General features: G+C 54.2%; 7 protein-coding genes across 7 annotated transcripts; 2 read left to right on the top strand and 5 right to left on the bottom strand.

The window, feature by feature from the left end:
* Positions 1 to 336: 336 nt before the first annotated feature.
* On the bottom strand, positions 337 to 743 carry J4E84_010495 (uncharacterized protein; the record flags this gene model as incomplete). The annotated part of the gene is made up of 2 exons (XM_049393050.1): positions 337 to 530; positions 578 to 743. The coding sequence occupies 2 exons, from the start codon at positions 741 to 743 to the stop codon at positions 337 to 339; spliced, it is 360 nt and encodes a 119-aa protein (XP_049239180.1).
* Positions 744 to 2338: 1595 nt separating this feature from the next.
* On the bottom strand, positions 2339 to 4132 carry J4E84_010494 (uncharacterized protein; the record flags this gene model as incomplete). Its single annotated transcript, XM_049393049.1, has 4 exons — positions 2339 to 2410; positions 2463 to 3197; positions 3257 to 3838; positions 3980 to 4132. 4 exons carry the CDS (start codon positions 4130 to 4132, stop codon positions 2339 to 2341), a joined length of 1542 nt encoding a protein of 513 aa, XP_049239179.1.
* A 481-nt stretch (positions 4133 to 4613) lies between these two features.
* J4E84_010493 (uncharacterized protein) lies at positions 4614 to 5999 on the bottom strand (the record flags this gene model as incomplete). Its single annotated transcript, XM_049393048.1, has 3 exons — positions 4614 to 4797; positions 4846 to 5620; positions 5672 to 5999. 3 exons carry the CDS (start codon positions 5997 to 5999, stop codon positions 4614 to 4616), a joined length of 1287 nt encoding a protein of 428 aa, XP_049239178.1.
* A 507-nt stretch (positions 6000 to 6506) lies between these two features.
* J4E84_010492 (uncharacterized protein) lies at positions 6507 to 9263 on the top strand (the record flags this gene model as incomplete). Its single annotated transcript, XM_049393047.1, has 5 exons — positions 6507 to 6699; positions 6748 to 6818; positions 6868 to 6934; positions 7172 to 8495; positions 8543 to 9263. 5 exons carry the CDS (start codon positions 6507 to 6509, stop codon positions 9261 to 9263), a joined length of 2376 nt encoding a protein of 791 aa, XP_049239177.1.
* Positions 9264 to 9984: 721 nt separating this feature from the next.
* On the top strand, positions 9985 to 10923 carry J4E84_010491 (uncharacterized protein; the record flags this gene model as incomplete). Its single annotated transcript, XM_049393046.1, has 2 exons — positions 9985 to 10529; positions 10614 to 10923. 2 exons carry the CDS (start codon positions 9985 to 9987, stop codon positions 10921 to 10923), a joined length of 855 nt encoding a protein of 284 aa, XP_049239176.1.
* A 590-nt stretch (positions 10924 to 11513) lies between these two features.
* Positions 11514 to 12412, bottom strand: J4E84_010490 (uncharacterized protein; the record flags this gene model as incomplete). Its single annotated transcript, XM_049393045.1, has 2 exons — positions 11514 to 11736; positions 11805 to 12412. The coding sequence occupies 2 exons, from the start codon at positions 12410 to 12412 to the stop codon at positions 11514 to 11516; spliced, it is 831 nt and encodes a 276-aa protein (XP_049239175.1).
* A 476-nt stretch (positions 12413 to 12888) lies between these two features.
* Positions 12889 to 13787, bottom strand: J4E84_010489 (uncharacterized protein; the record flags this gene model as incomplete). Its single annotated transcript, XM_049393044.1, has 2 exons — positions 12889 to 12978; positions 13029 to 13787. The coding sequence occupies 2 exons, from the start codon at positions 13785 to 13787 to the stop codon at positions 12889 to 12891; spliced, it is 849 nt and encodes a 282-aa protein (XP_049239174.1).
* Between the last annotated feature and the right edge of the window lie 45 nt (positions 13788 to 13832).

The raw sequence follows: 13832 nt of genomic DNA, 5'->3' as shown, positions 1-13832 counted from the left end.
CGCTTCTGCCGAAGCCGCAGTCGATCCAAATCACTTGCATACAGACAGGCCGCCGTCCAAATCGCCAAGCCGTCGTCTGTCGAAATAATGGTAGAATGGTTGAAGTAAGGGATACAATGTTCGTGGGGTATCAGTGTAAGAATCGTGAAGAACTTTTGCCGTATCCGTTGATGACTCGTGAATGCGTGAGATATGCCGATATGATGCTGAGATTGGCCAGGAAAACGATTGTGATGAAATGACAAACTAAGGGAAGGCATGGAGATGCATGCTGGGTAGGCCAGTGGTCGCCGCGATGTTACTCAATGGTGGACCTCTGGCTTAGCTCACAGTCGTCTAAGCGACAGTAGCGGTGGGGGCAGCGGCCGGGACGGGAGCAGCAGCGACAGGGGCAGCGGTAGCATCGCCGTTGACCTCAGCCTGTGTGCAGTCGCGGGAGATGTGACCGGTCTCGCCGCAGCGGTAGCAGGTCTTGCCGGCAGTGTTCAATGGGCCGCCGTTGGGAGCAGTGCAGTCGCGGGAGATGTGGCCTAGTTTGGTCAGGAATTGTAACTAGGGATGCGCTCAGTTTACTCACCAAGCTTGCCGCAGGCGTAGCACTTCATGGCTTGGGCCTGGCAGTCGCGGGCAAAGTGGTTGGGTCCACCGCACTTGTAGCAGGTGGCCGGGCGAGCGCCGCCAGCGAAACCGCCACGGAAACCTCCTCCGTAACCGCCACGAGGAGCACCAGCGCCGCGACCCATTCCAGGGTTGGGACAGTTGCGGGCAAGGTGGCCGGCGATACCGCAGCTGTAGCAACGTCCGCTGGTGCCGGCTCCGCTCAGGCGCAGAGTTGGGCAGTCAGCCTGGACGTGTCCGAGACCCTGGCAGTGATAGCACTGCTTGGCTGTTTCTCTGTCAGTCCTTCATTCTCTGGATGTATAGCCGCCTCTGTTCTCGACATGCGCCAGGACTCGGGGTGACGTACTCTCGGTGGTGCGTGGGTGCGGGCATCCGTTGGACTCGTGGCCTGGCTGCTTGCCTGTGCAAAGGTTAGTCCATAGTCGCAAGTGGTGGTTAGGTGTGGTCTTACAGTTGTAGCAGAGCCTCTCAGACGAAGAGCAGACCTCTGCGCGTTATTGTTAGTCGCATTATCTTGTGGAAGTTGCCTCGTTGCGCGAGGTCACGCGATGCAGATACCGCAGCCAGAGACGATGTTCGCGATACATGTCCCGATCATGCGACTGCAGCGCGCGCGCCGAGCAGATGCGCGGATATCGCTTACCGGCGTAGTGGCCAACGTTTCCGCACTTGAAGCACGCACGACGAGATAGAGAAGACATGATGATGTTTCTCTGCGTATATCTGGGCAGCGTATAAGTATGTAGTCGGTGGTTGTGTGAGCAGCGAGGAGGAGTGGATCGCGAATGAGGGGCGGTTGGTGGTGTGTTTGCTGCGACGTGTGCTTTGATCCTCTGGTTTGCTCGAGGGAGTGCGCGCCGAACAGCAGGATTGATAGGCGCACGTACCTGCTTCGTTTACTTCTTCAATTTCTTCACCTGCGTTCGCCAGTCAGTCGCAGATTTTTCGAGGGGCTGTTGTCGAGGGGTAAAGACTGCGGACGGAGCACGCGCCAGGGCGGAACCTCGCGCGCACCCTCGAGACGGAGGAATCCTCGGCAGGCGCGACCTACTTTCTTTCAACTTTCCAGACCTTCTTCCCGCTGCAACACTTCTTCAACCTCCTGCCAGTGGTGTATGTGGTGAGAGAATGAGGGGATCGTGGAATGTTCGGGCAACGGGCAAAATGCATCTCCCATGACGGTGGTCCCTGCTCCGTGCGCTAGCGAAATGCGCAATCTGGTTCTTCCCGAGGTCGAAAGTGCGTCCCAAACGGCCCCCAATTGCATCATGCGACGTTTCAAACGACTGCAACCTTACCCTCTTCACCCTAGACAACTTCTGTCTCCTATCCTCGTGCAGCAAAGGCGCTTTCCTCATGCCGTCGGCCCCTGACCTATCTTTTCCAATTCCTCCGCTGCTGCCGCCAGCTCGTGAACTATGTCTCTGCCCCGCTTCATGACACCATGGCTGCAGTCGCATGTCTGGAGCTAGGACACAAAGTTAGCTTCTCCACAAGTCAGTTAGTAATCACCCTTTGGGAGGTCCAGATATGTTAGAGGCGCCGAAGAGGCAAGTGGCCGATATATTCATAAGTATTCGTGTCTATGTATTATTCAATGCCAACAGTAGTGGAGCTTCTGTTGTAAGAGTGAGTGGCCATATTCCTTACTCTACTGTGCCGTTCCGAAGAGAAAGTCTCGGGGCGTTTGCATGTTGCATCGAGATTTGTAGGTCTTCTAGTCTTCAGACTCGATGACCGCAGGTGCCTTGATTGTCCTGCTCTTGAGGAAGTCAAGGCCTTCGCCACCCTGTTTTCGATTAGCATATAGTCTCATATCTCAAACAGCCTCGAGAACTTACGTAGGAGATCAATGGTGAAACTTCGACGTAGGAGTCGGAGTCCTCGCTAACGACAGTCGCACCGGCGGCTTGCACCCATTTCCTGCCCTGGGTCATGATGTCCGCCTTGCTGGTATCCGGGTCGTCTTCACCAGTTCCGCGAGCGTTCTTCAAGGGCGAGAACTCGTCCTCACGCTTCACTTCCATGCATGCAAACTTCTCGAGAGTCAGGAAGGGGAAGCAGTCAAAGACAAACTGCTCCAGCTTGATGCCATTTGGCTTCTCTGGCTTGACTGTCTCTCCGGTCTCGGTGTTGACGAAAGGAATCTTCTTGCGGGCGACGTGGTGAGGCAGCTTCTTTGCCCACTCTGGAATGCTCTCGAGAAACTTGTATGAGTAGTAGTGGTTGACAATGTTGGCAGCACGGAACTTGAGCAGGCTGGAGTCCTTGGAGTCCTTGGCCTCTGCGTCCTCGGTAGAGATTTCCGAGTATTCGACAACATCTGGCTTGCCGTTCTTCTGCAGGATGAGACCAACGGACTCCTTGGCGTTGCGCTTGCGGACGACCTTGGTAGCAATGTCCACGTTCTTCGAGGCGGAGAAACCGATGAAGACGGGGTCGGCGACCTTGACGAGGCAGTTGTCGACACAGTAAGCGTGAATGTGCTGGATGCCGCGCTTGCCCATGTCTTGTACGACGCCGGACTGGATGAGAGCTTGGTAGAGACCGCCATTGCCATCGGGTGCGACGGCGACCTAGTTATTCTTAGTATGTTGTCCTGGTCTAACAGTACCCTGGATGAGAGCGAACGTACCTTTGACTTGCTCTCCAGCAGGATCTTGCCCTCGTTCGAGATGCATGGCAGGACACCCTGCTCGAAGATGACGACGTTCTCCTTCTTCAGGCCAAAGTAGTTGTGCTTCTCGAAGAAGTCGGCGGTAGGGCCGCGAGTAGGCCCGCTGGTCATGACGTACCACGGGATGGTTACGCTCTCCTTGTTGTGCTTCTTGGCGGCCAACATCTCGGCCTTCCTGATCCTCTCACCCTGCAGCTGGAACAGGCTCTTCTTGCTAGGAAGGCCAATGTCGAAGCATCCCTTGGGCGCTGAGCTGCCCAGACGGGTGCCCTGGCCACCAGCCATGAGCACAACCGCGACCTTGTTCTCGGCGATCAGGTCTAGTCCGCTGTCGTACCATTTGTCGAGATCCTCCTGGGAGGACGAGAGGACGGAGGATGTGGCATTCTCGGGGAGGGGCTCGAGCTTGTTCTCGCTGGCTTCGGTCTCGGCGGGGTGAAGGGCTCGCTCGGTGATCTCGTTGATGTAGTCGGGGTTGAAGTTGCTCAGCTGCTCGAAGAGGGTCGCCTTCTCGGCTGTGGAGAGCTTGTCGTAGAAGGCCTAATTGCGTCTGTCAGCAGAGATGCATGTGAAGAGAATAAGTCCTGGGGCACGTCGCGGGGTTGAGCAAGCCATGCAGTGCTCACACAGTCCAGCGAGGTGCTCCCAGACTTGCAACACCAACGCCCGGGCTGCACTTACGAAAACCTGCTCTTGGCCAGCCTTCTTGTACTTGGCCTTGAGCTCGTTCAGCTGCTCCTCTGTTGGCTCCTTCGCCGGTGTGCCCTGGGGTGCGCCCCCAGTGATGTTGAGCTTCTCGAGCGCGCTGTTGACGGTATCCTTAATGGCGTCCATGGTGATGCGGGGTATTGGCGGGGTAATTCGTGCAATGCAGAAAGAGGTTGCAATTGATCTCGAAAGTGTATGCTTGGAATATACACTGAATTCGTGGAAAGGTACAGTCTTGCTGGCTCACCGCGTCCTTATGAAGATTCGACTGCAGCATAGCACTGACGCCTCGTGTTGCCCCACTCGGCGTGCGTCCCTGCTGCACATGGGTGCGATCGAGCCTCCCGAGATCGTCAGCGCCCGCGTCACTAATTTTAGACCTGTTGTGTACCCTTCGTATTTCATGAGCTGTGACTACATCGTAAAGCTAGCAGTATGGCCAGTCGCTTAATGCCATTCGTAACTACACAATCCCAACCAGAAGCCTCTAGTTGAGCAAACAACGAGCAAAATATATGCCGCTTCAGCGCAATGCTTAACACCAGGCCATCCAAAAAGCAAGCCATATGCAACTCCCGCAACGCCATGACGTCGTGTAACCATCTTACTAATGTCCGTTGACCTCCGCCTTCTCAGGCTCAGCAGGCTTGAGCGCTTTCTGCGGCGCTGGGTTCAGTATGCGAGTGGCGTCGATCAAGCCGGCGTTGGGGTTCAGCTTAAGACCAAAGCCTGGAAGGTCGAGAGTCTTGACGTCGAGATATCCCTTGGTGGGAATTGGCTCGTTGGTGAAGCTGCACAGTATTAGCACAACACTTTGCGCACGCGGAAGGGAAACTTACAGGTTGCCGAACACGGGCAACACAGACTTGCCATCCGGTGAGTTCGCGAGGTACTCTTGGAAAGGCGAGTTGGCCTGAGAAACGACGAAATGGTACGAGTATGGTCCACTGGCGTGAGGAACAACGGGAATATCGTAGGCAGCAGCCATGGCCGAGATCTTGATGAGCTCAGTCATACCGCCAACCCACATAACATCGGGTTGGAGAATGTCCAGGTTGCGGCCCTCGATGAGTTTCCTGAAGCCATATCGTGAGTACTCGTGTTCGCCAGTGGTGAACTTCATGCGGGGGTGAGCGCGCTTGATCTGCTCAAAGCCATCTGAGTCGTCAGGCGACAAGCACTCTTCCCACCAGTTCAAGTTGAGGTGCTCGGTGGCCTTGACCACTTCGATGGTGTAGGGTACGTTCAAGCTCATGTAGCAGTCGACCATGAGGGGAAAGTCTGGCCCCACGCTTTCGCGATGCTTGGTAAGGAACTCGACATTCTTCTTCAAGCCTTCGACACCCTCACCAGGGCCGTATGGTAGTGGTACCTTGGCGCCGAAAAAGCCCATTTCCTTTGCCGCCGCTGGCTCGGGACCAGTGCAGTAGAAGTTGAGCCTTTCCCGGGTCGCTCCACCGAGCATCTTGTATACGGGCTCGTTGCGGATGTGGCCGAGCAGATCCCAAATAGCAAGATCGATGACTGAGATGACGGCGACCGGAAGACCCTTGCGGCCGTAGAACATGGACGCACGGTACATTTGCTCGAACATGTGGTTTGTGTCTCTGGGATCTAGCTTGGATCAGAATGAAGACTCGTAGCGTCGCACAACTGGATACTCACCTTGGCCTATTAAGAAGCGCTCAAAGTGCTCAGCGACTAGCCAGCACGCTGGCGGCCCGCCAAAGCCAGTAGCGAAACCCTTGGTGCCGTCACTGGCCTCGAGCTCTACACAGAAAGATCCCAGAACATTGATTCCCCAGCTAGTTCTTGACTTTCGGTACTGCTCATATCCGCTCATGGGGGTGGAGATCTTGCTGTCGATGAGCCAATGTCCGCCAGCGACATTATGGTAGTCTCCGCCGCTGCCGGGGCCCTGTGTTATGAATGTTCGCACGTGTTTGATGGTCGGGAAGGAGCGCGCTGCGCCAGATTCTTCGGTGGAGGGCATGATCACGTTAGGGAGAGGAGTGTGGAATCGACAAAGCAGAAGACCACAGAGTATAGAGGAGGGGTAGATAAGTGCACGGAGGGTCAGAAATGATATTTAAACCGCGGAATAGCGGCGTGCCAGGCTTCGCGTCTGCTCAAGAGGGTCCCTCGGTCCATCTCGCTGCGATTTGCGACGATTTGCGACGACTTTGGAAGAGCCATTGATACCTGGGCTAAGAAGTGGAGCGCGAACGCGTGAATAGGCGTCGCTGTGAGGCGTTCGGCACCCAGGTCGGAATGTGGACAAGGCCGAAGCATGTGTTTTTGCTGACGAGTATTGTACCGAAAAGCCAGCGGCCCACTCGGTGCCACCAATCGAAGGATGCGGAGGGCGCGCTTGCCGGTCTATACGATTTACGATATCTGGGGTAGGGAACTAGAGCGTGCAGGCGGGGCTGCAAGAGTAGAACCCTCGGTGTAGCTCTTCCGAACCTGCACGCCCCCAATCGCATTCGCATTCATCATCATGGACGCCAGCACAACCCACCAGCAGGCGGCAAGTCCAAACGGCACTGCGAAGCTCTCCAACCACTCTCCTGGCGATGCGCAAGACTGGAGTGGTGATGAACGCTCCAGCGACGAAGAAGCCCATGACAGAAGCCAAAGCGGCACGTCGAACAAGCGGAAGCGGCCGCTTTCTGTGAGTTGTGAGACATGCAGTAAGTGTGACACAACATATTGAGGCTGTTGAGGCTCACCATGCGTAGAGCAGCGAAAAGTCAAATGCGACAGAGGCGCGCCTGCCTGTTCCTGGTGCTTGAAGAACCACTCAGCATGCGTCAGTTGCGCCATCCACTGACATCACTCCCAATACTCAATCGCATCAGGTCTACCTTCCGCGCAAGAAGCCCGGCCTGCGCGCTGGCTATGGACGGGAGCTCGAGTCGAGACTTGGTAAGTCGCGCATCCTCACCACCCTGTTCTGGAGTAGCCGAGGTCTGAATAAGCAGACTGAAGTTTGCCGTTATCGCTGGCAAACTTCGCGCGCCCACAGTCATGACAGTGCCCAGATGGGACTTGATGGAGGTCACGACTGTCGCGCACCTTGACTAAGCGGGCGCTCCTTCTGTCCGCCAGCCAGAGACCCTATAGGGCAATCGCGACCACAGCTGACAATCGTGCCTTCCTCAGACAAGCTCGAAGCGCTCCTCGTCCAGCAGCAGTCGCAAATCAACCATCTCTCCAGCACCCAAGTCGCCACGTCCGGCCCGTCACCGCAAGAGGTAGCCGCGTTCCGAAGCCCGCCCGTCATCCAAACCCCCCATATACCGCGTCCCGAAACGGCCCTCTTCATACAGAAGCCCACGTTCCCTTCGCAGAGCGCAATACAGAACCAGTATGGCAACGGCGTCACGGACAATAGACCCACCCCCTCGGTCACGGGGAATGGCTACCAGTCCGAGGATGTGAGCATGAGCGGTGGCTTGTCCAGGGATGGCTACACACCATACAATGAGCAATACCAGCCGGCCATATCGAGGACTCTCGGTCACGCGGATGCCGACTTCCCACCGTACGACCTTCTATATGGCCTCGTCGATCTTTTCTTCAAGCACATCAACACCTGGTGTCCCATCCTCCACCGCCAGAGCACCCTGAACTCGCTTTTCGGAGACGCGACGCTAGAAGAGGCGGATCGAATCATACTACACGCAGTTGTCGCGACAACTGTCAAGTTCTCTACCGACCAGCGCTTGACTGCCGAGAAGCGCACGCGCTACCATAAGAACTCCAAAGAGAAGGTCTTGCTGTATGGCATCGAGAACAGCTCTGTAAAGTCGTTGCAGGCGCTTGTGATCCTCGCTCTGGACGTTGTTGGCTGCTCCAATGGCCCTCCCGGCTGGAACCTTCTGGCTCTAATTACGCGCTCAGTCGTCCAGCTAGGAGTATCAGTCGAAAGCTACTCACCGAGCGTCGCTCCACAATTTGCGTCAATATACACCTTGCGCGCCATGACGCTGCCTGAGCCCAAGGACTGGATCGAAGAAGAGAGCCGACGCCGCCTTTTCTGGATGATCTACGTCTTAGACCGATACGCGACCGTTGCCACGGCTTTCGAATTCGCTCTCGACGAAAAGGAGATCGACCGTCGGTTGCCGTGTCGCGACGACATGTATGCGCGCAACGTGCCCGTCGAGACGCGATGGTTCCACACTTCGACACGATCCGACTACAGCATGAACAGACCAGAAAACCTGGGCTCCTTCTCATACTACGTCGAAGTCCTGGGGATTCTCACACGCATCCACAAGTTCCTCAAGAAGCCTGTAGACATTACATCCTTGTCCGACGTTGAGACCTGGCAAAGCGAGTACCGTGAGCTTGACAATGCCATCGAGCAATGGAAGTACAATCTTCCTCAAGAATTTGGCAACTCTGCGAGATTGTTTGCAAAGCCGGGTATGGGACAGAATTTGGATAGTGGTTTGGTGATGCTCCATGCGGCCTTCCACACGTAAGTTTGTCTTCCCTTTGCCTTAAGGAAGAAACTAACTCTGGCAGCACTGTGATTCGTCTTCACTCATCTGCGGCGTACCCTACCCATCGTTCACCCATCTTCACACCGTCCTTCAGCGCTAGCCAGCGGTGTCTCAGTGCTGTTGAGAATATCACAGCCTTGTGTGCTACCGTACGCGACAACGGTTTGCTGAGCAAACTTGGCCCGCCCTTCGCATTCTCGCTCTGGGTAGCCGCACGTGTTCTCTTGGTCCACGGATCCACCATCGATCACCGAGTCGATCAATCCATCAACCTCCTTGTCAGCACTCTCCAGGACATGGGTCAGTACTGGGAAGTAGGCACGCGCTATGCAAGTCTTCTTTCACGCGTACTTTCCGAATATCAAGAGAGCCAGGACACTCCGGCTGGTGCGAATGGTGAACGCGTAACACCTTCAACCGTAAAGATCCTCGCCGACATGCGACGATGTGCATTCGATCTCGACTTCCTCATATCCCGCCAACCCAAGCTCAGCAACAAACAAAATCTGAAGATACCATCGGTGACTCCAGCTCGAACACCTGCAGCGAATGAGCTAGAGTATCTCGATGTGTTCGACTTCTTCAACATGCCTCGACTCCCTGTGTCGATAGACGGAGCCATGAGTTACCCTGCGCCAGACGGCAACATCCAATTGCCAGACGGCGGGTTTGGAAACGAGTCGAACATTACCAATTACATGGTTGATGCGAGCTCAGATTGGTTTATGAAGCAGTCGGCATAATATTTCTTTTTGTGTCTTGGGTGCACGGAAAATGGACTGTAAAAGTTGGCTGATCTTTCGGTACATAATAATGCGTTCTGGACCCTGTTCATAGTCTTGTCCATACAATCTCTCCCTACTTTGAATGATACCCTATTTTATCTCCAACAGACTTATCTAGCTCATCACCAGTGATCCATGCATGCAATGAGTCCAAGCAGCTCGACGTTCAGGACCGTACCTGGGCGTGGTTTGTAGTGTACGCTTGTCCGGAACCGCTCATTCCGATCGGAATGCCATCGGTGCGTTATCTGCATCCTCGCTCGACCTCTGTAATCGACACTTGACAACACATCTCACTGATCAAGCAATACTGTCATTCAATTCAGTGTGATCTACGCGACTACTTACATGCTCCATCGAGCTTGCGTCGATTTGGTTCTTGTACAATACCGTGTATAAGACAGTCGCTGTTTACCGTCGGAATAGGCTGGTGAGACTCGGGATAGCGTACAAGGTATGGGTGAATCTTACTCCGCTGTACCGAATGTATGATGGAGATGAGTCATTGACATTCATATAGCTTCGTATATAGCTTCGTGCAACGCTTGAGCATTTGATATCCAAACTAGGTTCGACGCAGAACTCGCACTTCAGCCTAACTGTCATCAAAGCATCTCATCATCAACACCCTCAAACATCTCCCATATTCAAGCTATCTATTCTCACCCAACCACCCATCATGGCTTCCCAAAAAGACCAACAACACATCCTCATCCTCGGCGCCGGCGTAATCGGTCTAACAACCTCACTCGTCCTATCCCACACGTACCCCACTGCCAAGATAACTGTAGTAGCGAAGCACTTCCCCGGTGACCGCTCTATAGAATACACATCGCCCTGGGCGGGCGCCAACTGGTCTTCTATGGCCCACGACAACGGGCCACTTGAGAAATACGACGAGGTCACCTTCCACCGATTCGGTGAGCTTATCGACGGGAAGAGTGTGTTTGGTTGTCAGACTCTGAAGGCTGGTGAGACGGAAGGCATCGATGGGGTAAATGGAGGAGGGAATGAAGCGGGTCTGGGGAGAATGGGTATGTGGGCTGCATTCGATGAGCCGATTGAAGAAGCGGGCGTTTTGACGGAGGCGACGGGTAAGGTGTGGTATGATGAGTTAGTCGGGGGTTTGAGGAAGTTGGGTGGAAGTGAGTTGCCCGAGGGAGCGAACTTTGGATTCGAGTTCCCAAGTACGTTCAGGATCAACACCCAGGTTTATCTGCAGTGGTACGTATTCCTGATCCTCATTCCCATGATGCAAAGTCCTAGCTTCAGTGCCATTGATACTTCGCAAGACTGATATTGTACCAGGCTCCAAGCTCAAGCCCTGTGCAAAGGCATCAGTCTCGTGCGCCGACACTACCCTTCCGTCGCAGAGGTCCTAAGCGACCACCCATCCACCACCCTCCTGGTAAACTGCACCGGTCTCGGCTCCCTCAAGCTCTCCGACATCAAGGACACGAATCTGTACCCAACACGTGGTCAGACACTACTCGTCGCCGAACCAAAAACGCCAATCACCAGAATGTATGAAATGGAACGAGTCAAGTACGAAACTGCTATTCTACTTGCCTTCCTCCGCCCCAGACCCGACTATTCTCTGTGTATCCAATTTAACTAACGAACCGAACTAGGTCTTTCCGCTCTCCGAAGAGAATCGATCCCACGACAACCTACGTTTTCCCCCGTCCGCTAGGCGGCGGCGTGATTCTAGGTGGCAGTCGACAGGACAACGATTGGAGTGAAGAGTGGGATGAAGAGCTCGGTCAGGATATCATGAAGCGGTGCTGTGAGTTGTGTCCTGAGTTGGGGAAGCCGGAGGATCTGCAGGTTATTGGGCGGAATGTGGGCTTGAGGCGTAAGTATCGATGTGGAAGTGGTTTTATGGGAGCTGGCTGACAGTATCTAGCGTCACGTAAGGGCGGTCCGAGGATTGAGACGGAGATGGGCAAGTGGAAGGTTCCGGTTGTGCATTGCTATGGACATGCTGGTGCGGGATACCAGTCTTCGTGGTGAGTACCCTGAAGCTCGGCTGTGTCGACAGTACGATACTAATGTTTCTTGCAGGGGCACCGCCGAGCGCGTCGTTGAGCTCGTTCAGAAGATGCTGACGCCCAGCTCAAAGCTATAATCGCTACATCAGACACTCTTAGCTGATCCAAACCAGGGTTGACTTCACCCAGCCAGCTATCATTCCAACTCCACTCTTGCTTAGCTCCCCATCTTCTCCTCTTTCCTCCCCTCATCCCTACTATTCCACTCCCGATCGAAAACCTGCAAACTCCTCTGTGCAGTAGGCACGACATCCAACGCCTTCACACTAACCCTATCCTTCTGGCTCAGCATGAACGCAGCCGCTTCCGCAATATCCGGCGCAACAAGAGGCTCGAAGCCCGACATGAAAGTGTCGTAGCTCTGCTTTTCGTATCCAACACTGCATGTTTTGTCAGCTCGGAACTCCACCGCAGCGCTGAAATAATGAAGAAGGGAATGAAGCCATACCGTTGTTCATGGAAGTTTGTTGCCACAACACCGGGCCGTAACGCGAGAACTTTGATATCAGTACCCACTAACTCTGTCCTCAGCACGTTTGTGAAAGCCTCTTGGCACGCTTTGCTAGCATGATAGACAGCCTCGCCTGGGAAAGGCGGTACCTCTAGTCCCGTGGTGCTAGTCACGTTCAGAATCGTTCCCTTGCCACGCTCCTTCATCTTTCCCTCGTTCAACACCGTATAAGCAGCGAACATGTACCCATTGATGTTGGTGCTCGTCATTGTGATGATATCTTGGATCTTGAGGTCAGGGAAGCGTGACGGCGCGCCTATAGCTAGACCAGCATTGTTGATGAGGACATCGATGTGGGAGACTTGCTGGACGATGTTTGAGACGGCGGTGCTGAGGGATGTGTGGTCTTGTACGTCGACGACTGATGTGAAGATCTTCAAGTCTTTGTGCTCTTTCTTGAGTTCGTCGGAGAGGGCCTTTAGCTTGACGTCTGAGCGTGCAAAGAGGATGAGTGTTGCGCTTTCAGCGGCTAGTCGACGCGCAATAGCGGCGCCGATGCCCATCGAAGCCCCTGTGATGAGGACGGTTTGGTCTTTGAGTGACATGGTAAGGGTAAGTTGTATAAGGGTAAGTAAGACGGATGGTTTGAGATGATAGTTCAATTCGTGTGAAACCTCGGGACTGTTTTGTCGTGACTGACGGTGAGGAGACAATGATTACACAGGAAATACATATGCGGAGGATGAACATGCTAGTAGGCTTTCGGTGGAGCAAGAATGACGTCATCAGCATCGCATTTGTCATCTACGAATGGTGTCCGATGTGTATAACACGTTGCATTGGGTGTGTAGTAAATATAGTTCATAAGGGTATCTCTGTAAACAATCATTCTGATAGCATCAGTCATGTAACAAATCAAAGGTCTCAGGCGTTGACTTACAATTCGTATCTGGCATTACCATCGCAGCGCGAGTCCGTATCTTGTGATGCGCGCAACTTCCAGTCGCTTATGCTTATGAGCTTTAGACTTGAAATAGTCGAGGCATATCGAAGAGTGTTGTTGGCTGTTCGATCGAAATCATCAACCATCCCACCTCTGCGCCTCTTTGTTGTAGCCGATGAGCTTGAGGTCGATGTTAAGGGTCTTGAGCATCATGTCCATCGTGAACGACTGCTTCAACATTAGTATAACGACTTGCATGTACACATCCGTGCACTCACATCATCGTCTGCTCCCTTAAACGTCTCCTTCTCCTCCTCTCCTTTGTCCCTCTCCGAATCCATCTCGGCGTAGCGATCATACGCTTCTTCAGAGACCTCACCACTCTCTTTCGCCTCCTCCATCTTCTCACGTTCCGCCTCCATCTCTTCTTTATCCCATTGCATCTGCCGTTCCTTGGATTCTTTTTCACGTTCCTTCCATGCGCCTACCCCGCCCATTCTGTTAACCCTGTCTCTAGTGCTACCAAACAGCTCTTCCGCCGCCGCACGACTTGCTGTACGCCATTTGTCGACCAGTACGACCAGGTCGTCATCCTTTGTAGACGTTGCCAGGGTCTGAGCTTGTGTAAGCATCTGGATCTCATTGCGGATTTGCATGATCTCGCGTGCGACCGAGGGTTTCGACGGTGCCTTCTTCGACGCGACACGTGACGGGGTAGATAGGTTCGGACGTGAGACGAGAGGTTTCGAGACACGTGGTGTCACCTTAGACGTTGCTGGCGTTTTGGGGGGTTGCATAGAGGCGGTACAGGTGGCCGCTTGCTGTGCGCCATTGCCTGCAGGGGCGGTACTTCTAGCAGGAGCGGTGGTTGTCCTAGGTGTATCAAGCGCAGGAGTGTGGACCTCAGGCGGATCTGAGGATGGCGGGTCGTCGCCTATGCTGGGCTTCAACGGTGTGCGGAACGGCGATTTGAACGGCTTCTGGAGCGTTTTCGTGGCTTCGTTCAGCCGGCGACGTTTCGCTTGCGGGGTCGACATCTTCGCGGGTGTTTGGGCATTGGTGTGGGTGGTCAATTCTCGAAG

This window comes from Alternaria hordeiaustralica (genome assembly GCF_023758085.1).
Source record: "Alternaria hordeiaustralica strain BMP 2776 chromosome Unknown scaffold_42, whole genome shotgun sequence".
In the NCBI taxonomy this organism is placed as follows: domain Eukaryota; kingdom Fungi; phylum Ascomycota; class Dothideomycetes; order Pleosporales; family Pleosporaceae; genus Alternaria; species Alternaria hordeiaustralica.
Note: the sequence above shows the minus strand (reverse complement) of the source record. Positions and strands in the feature narration are given on the sequence as shown.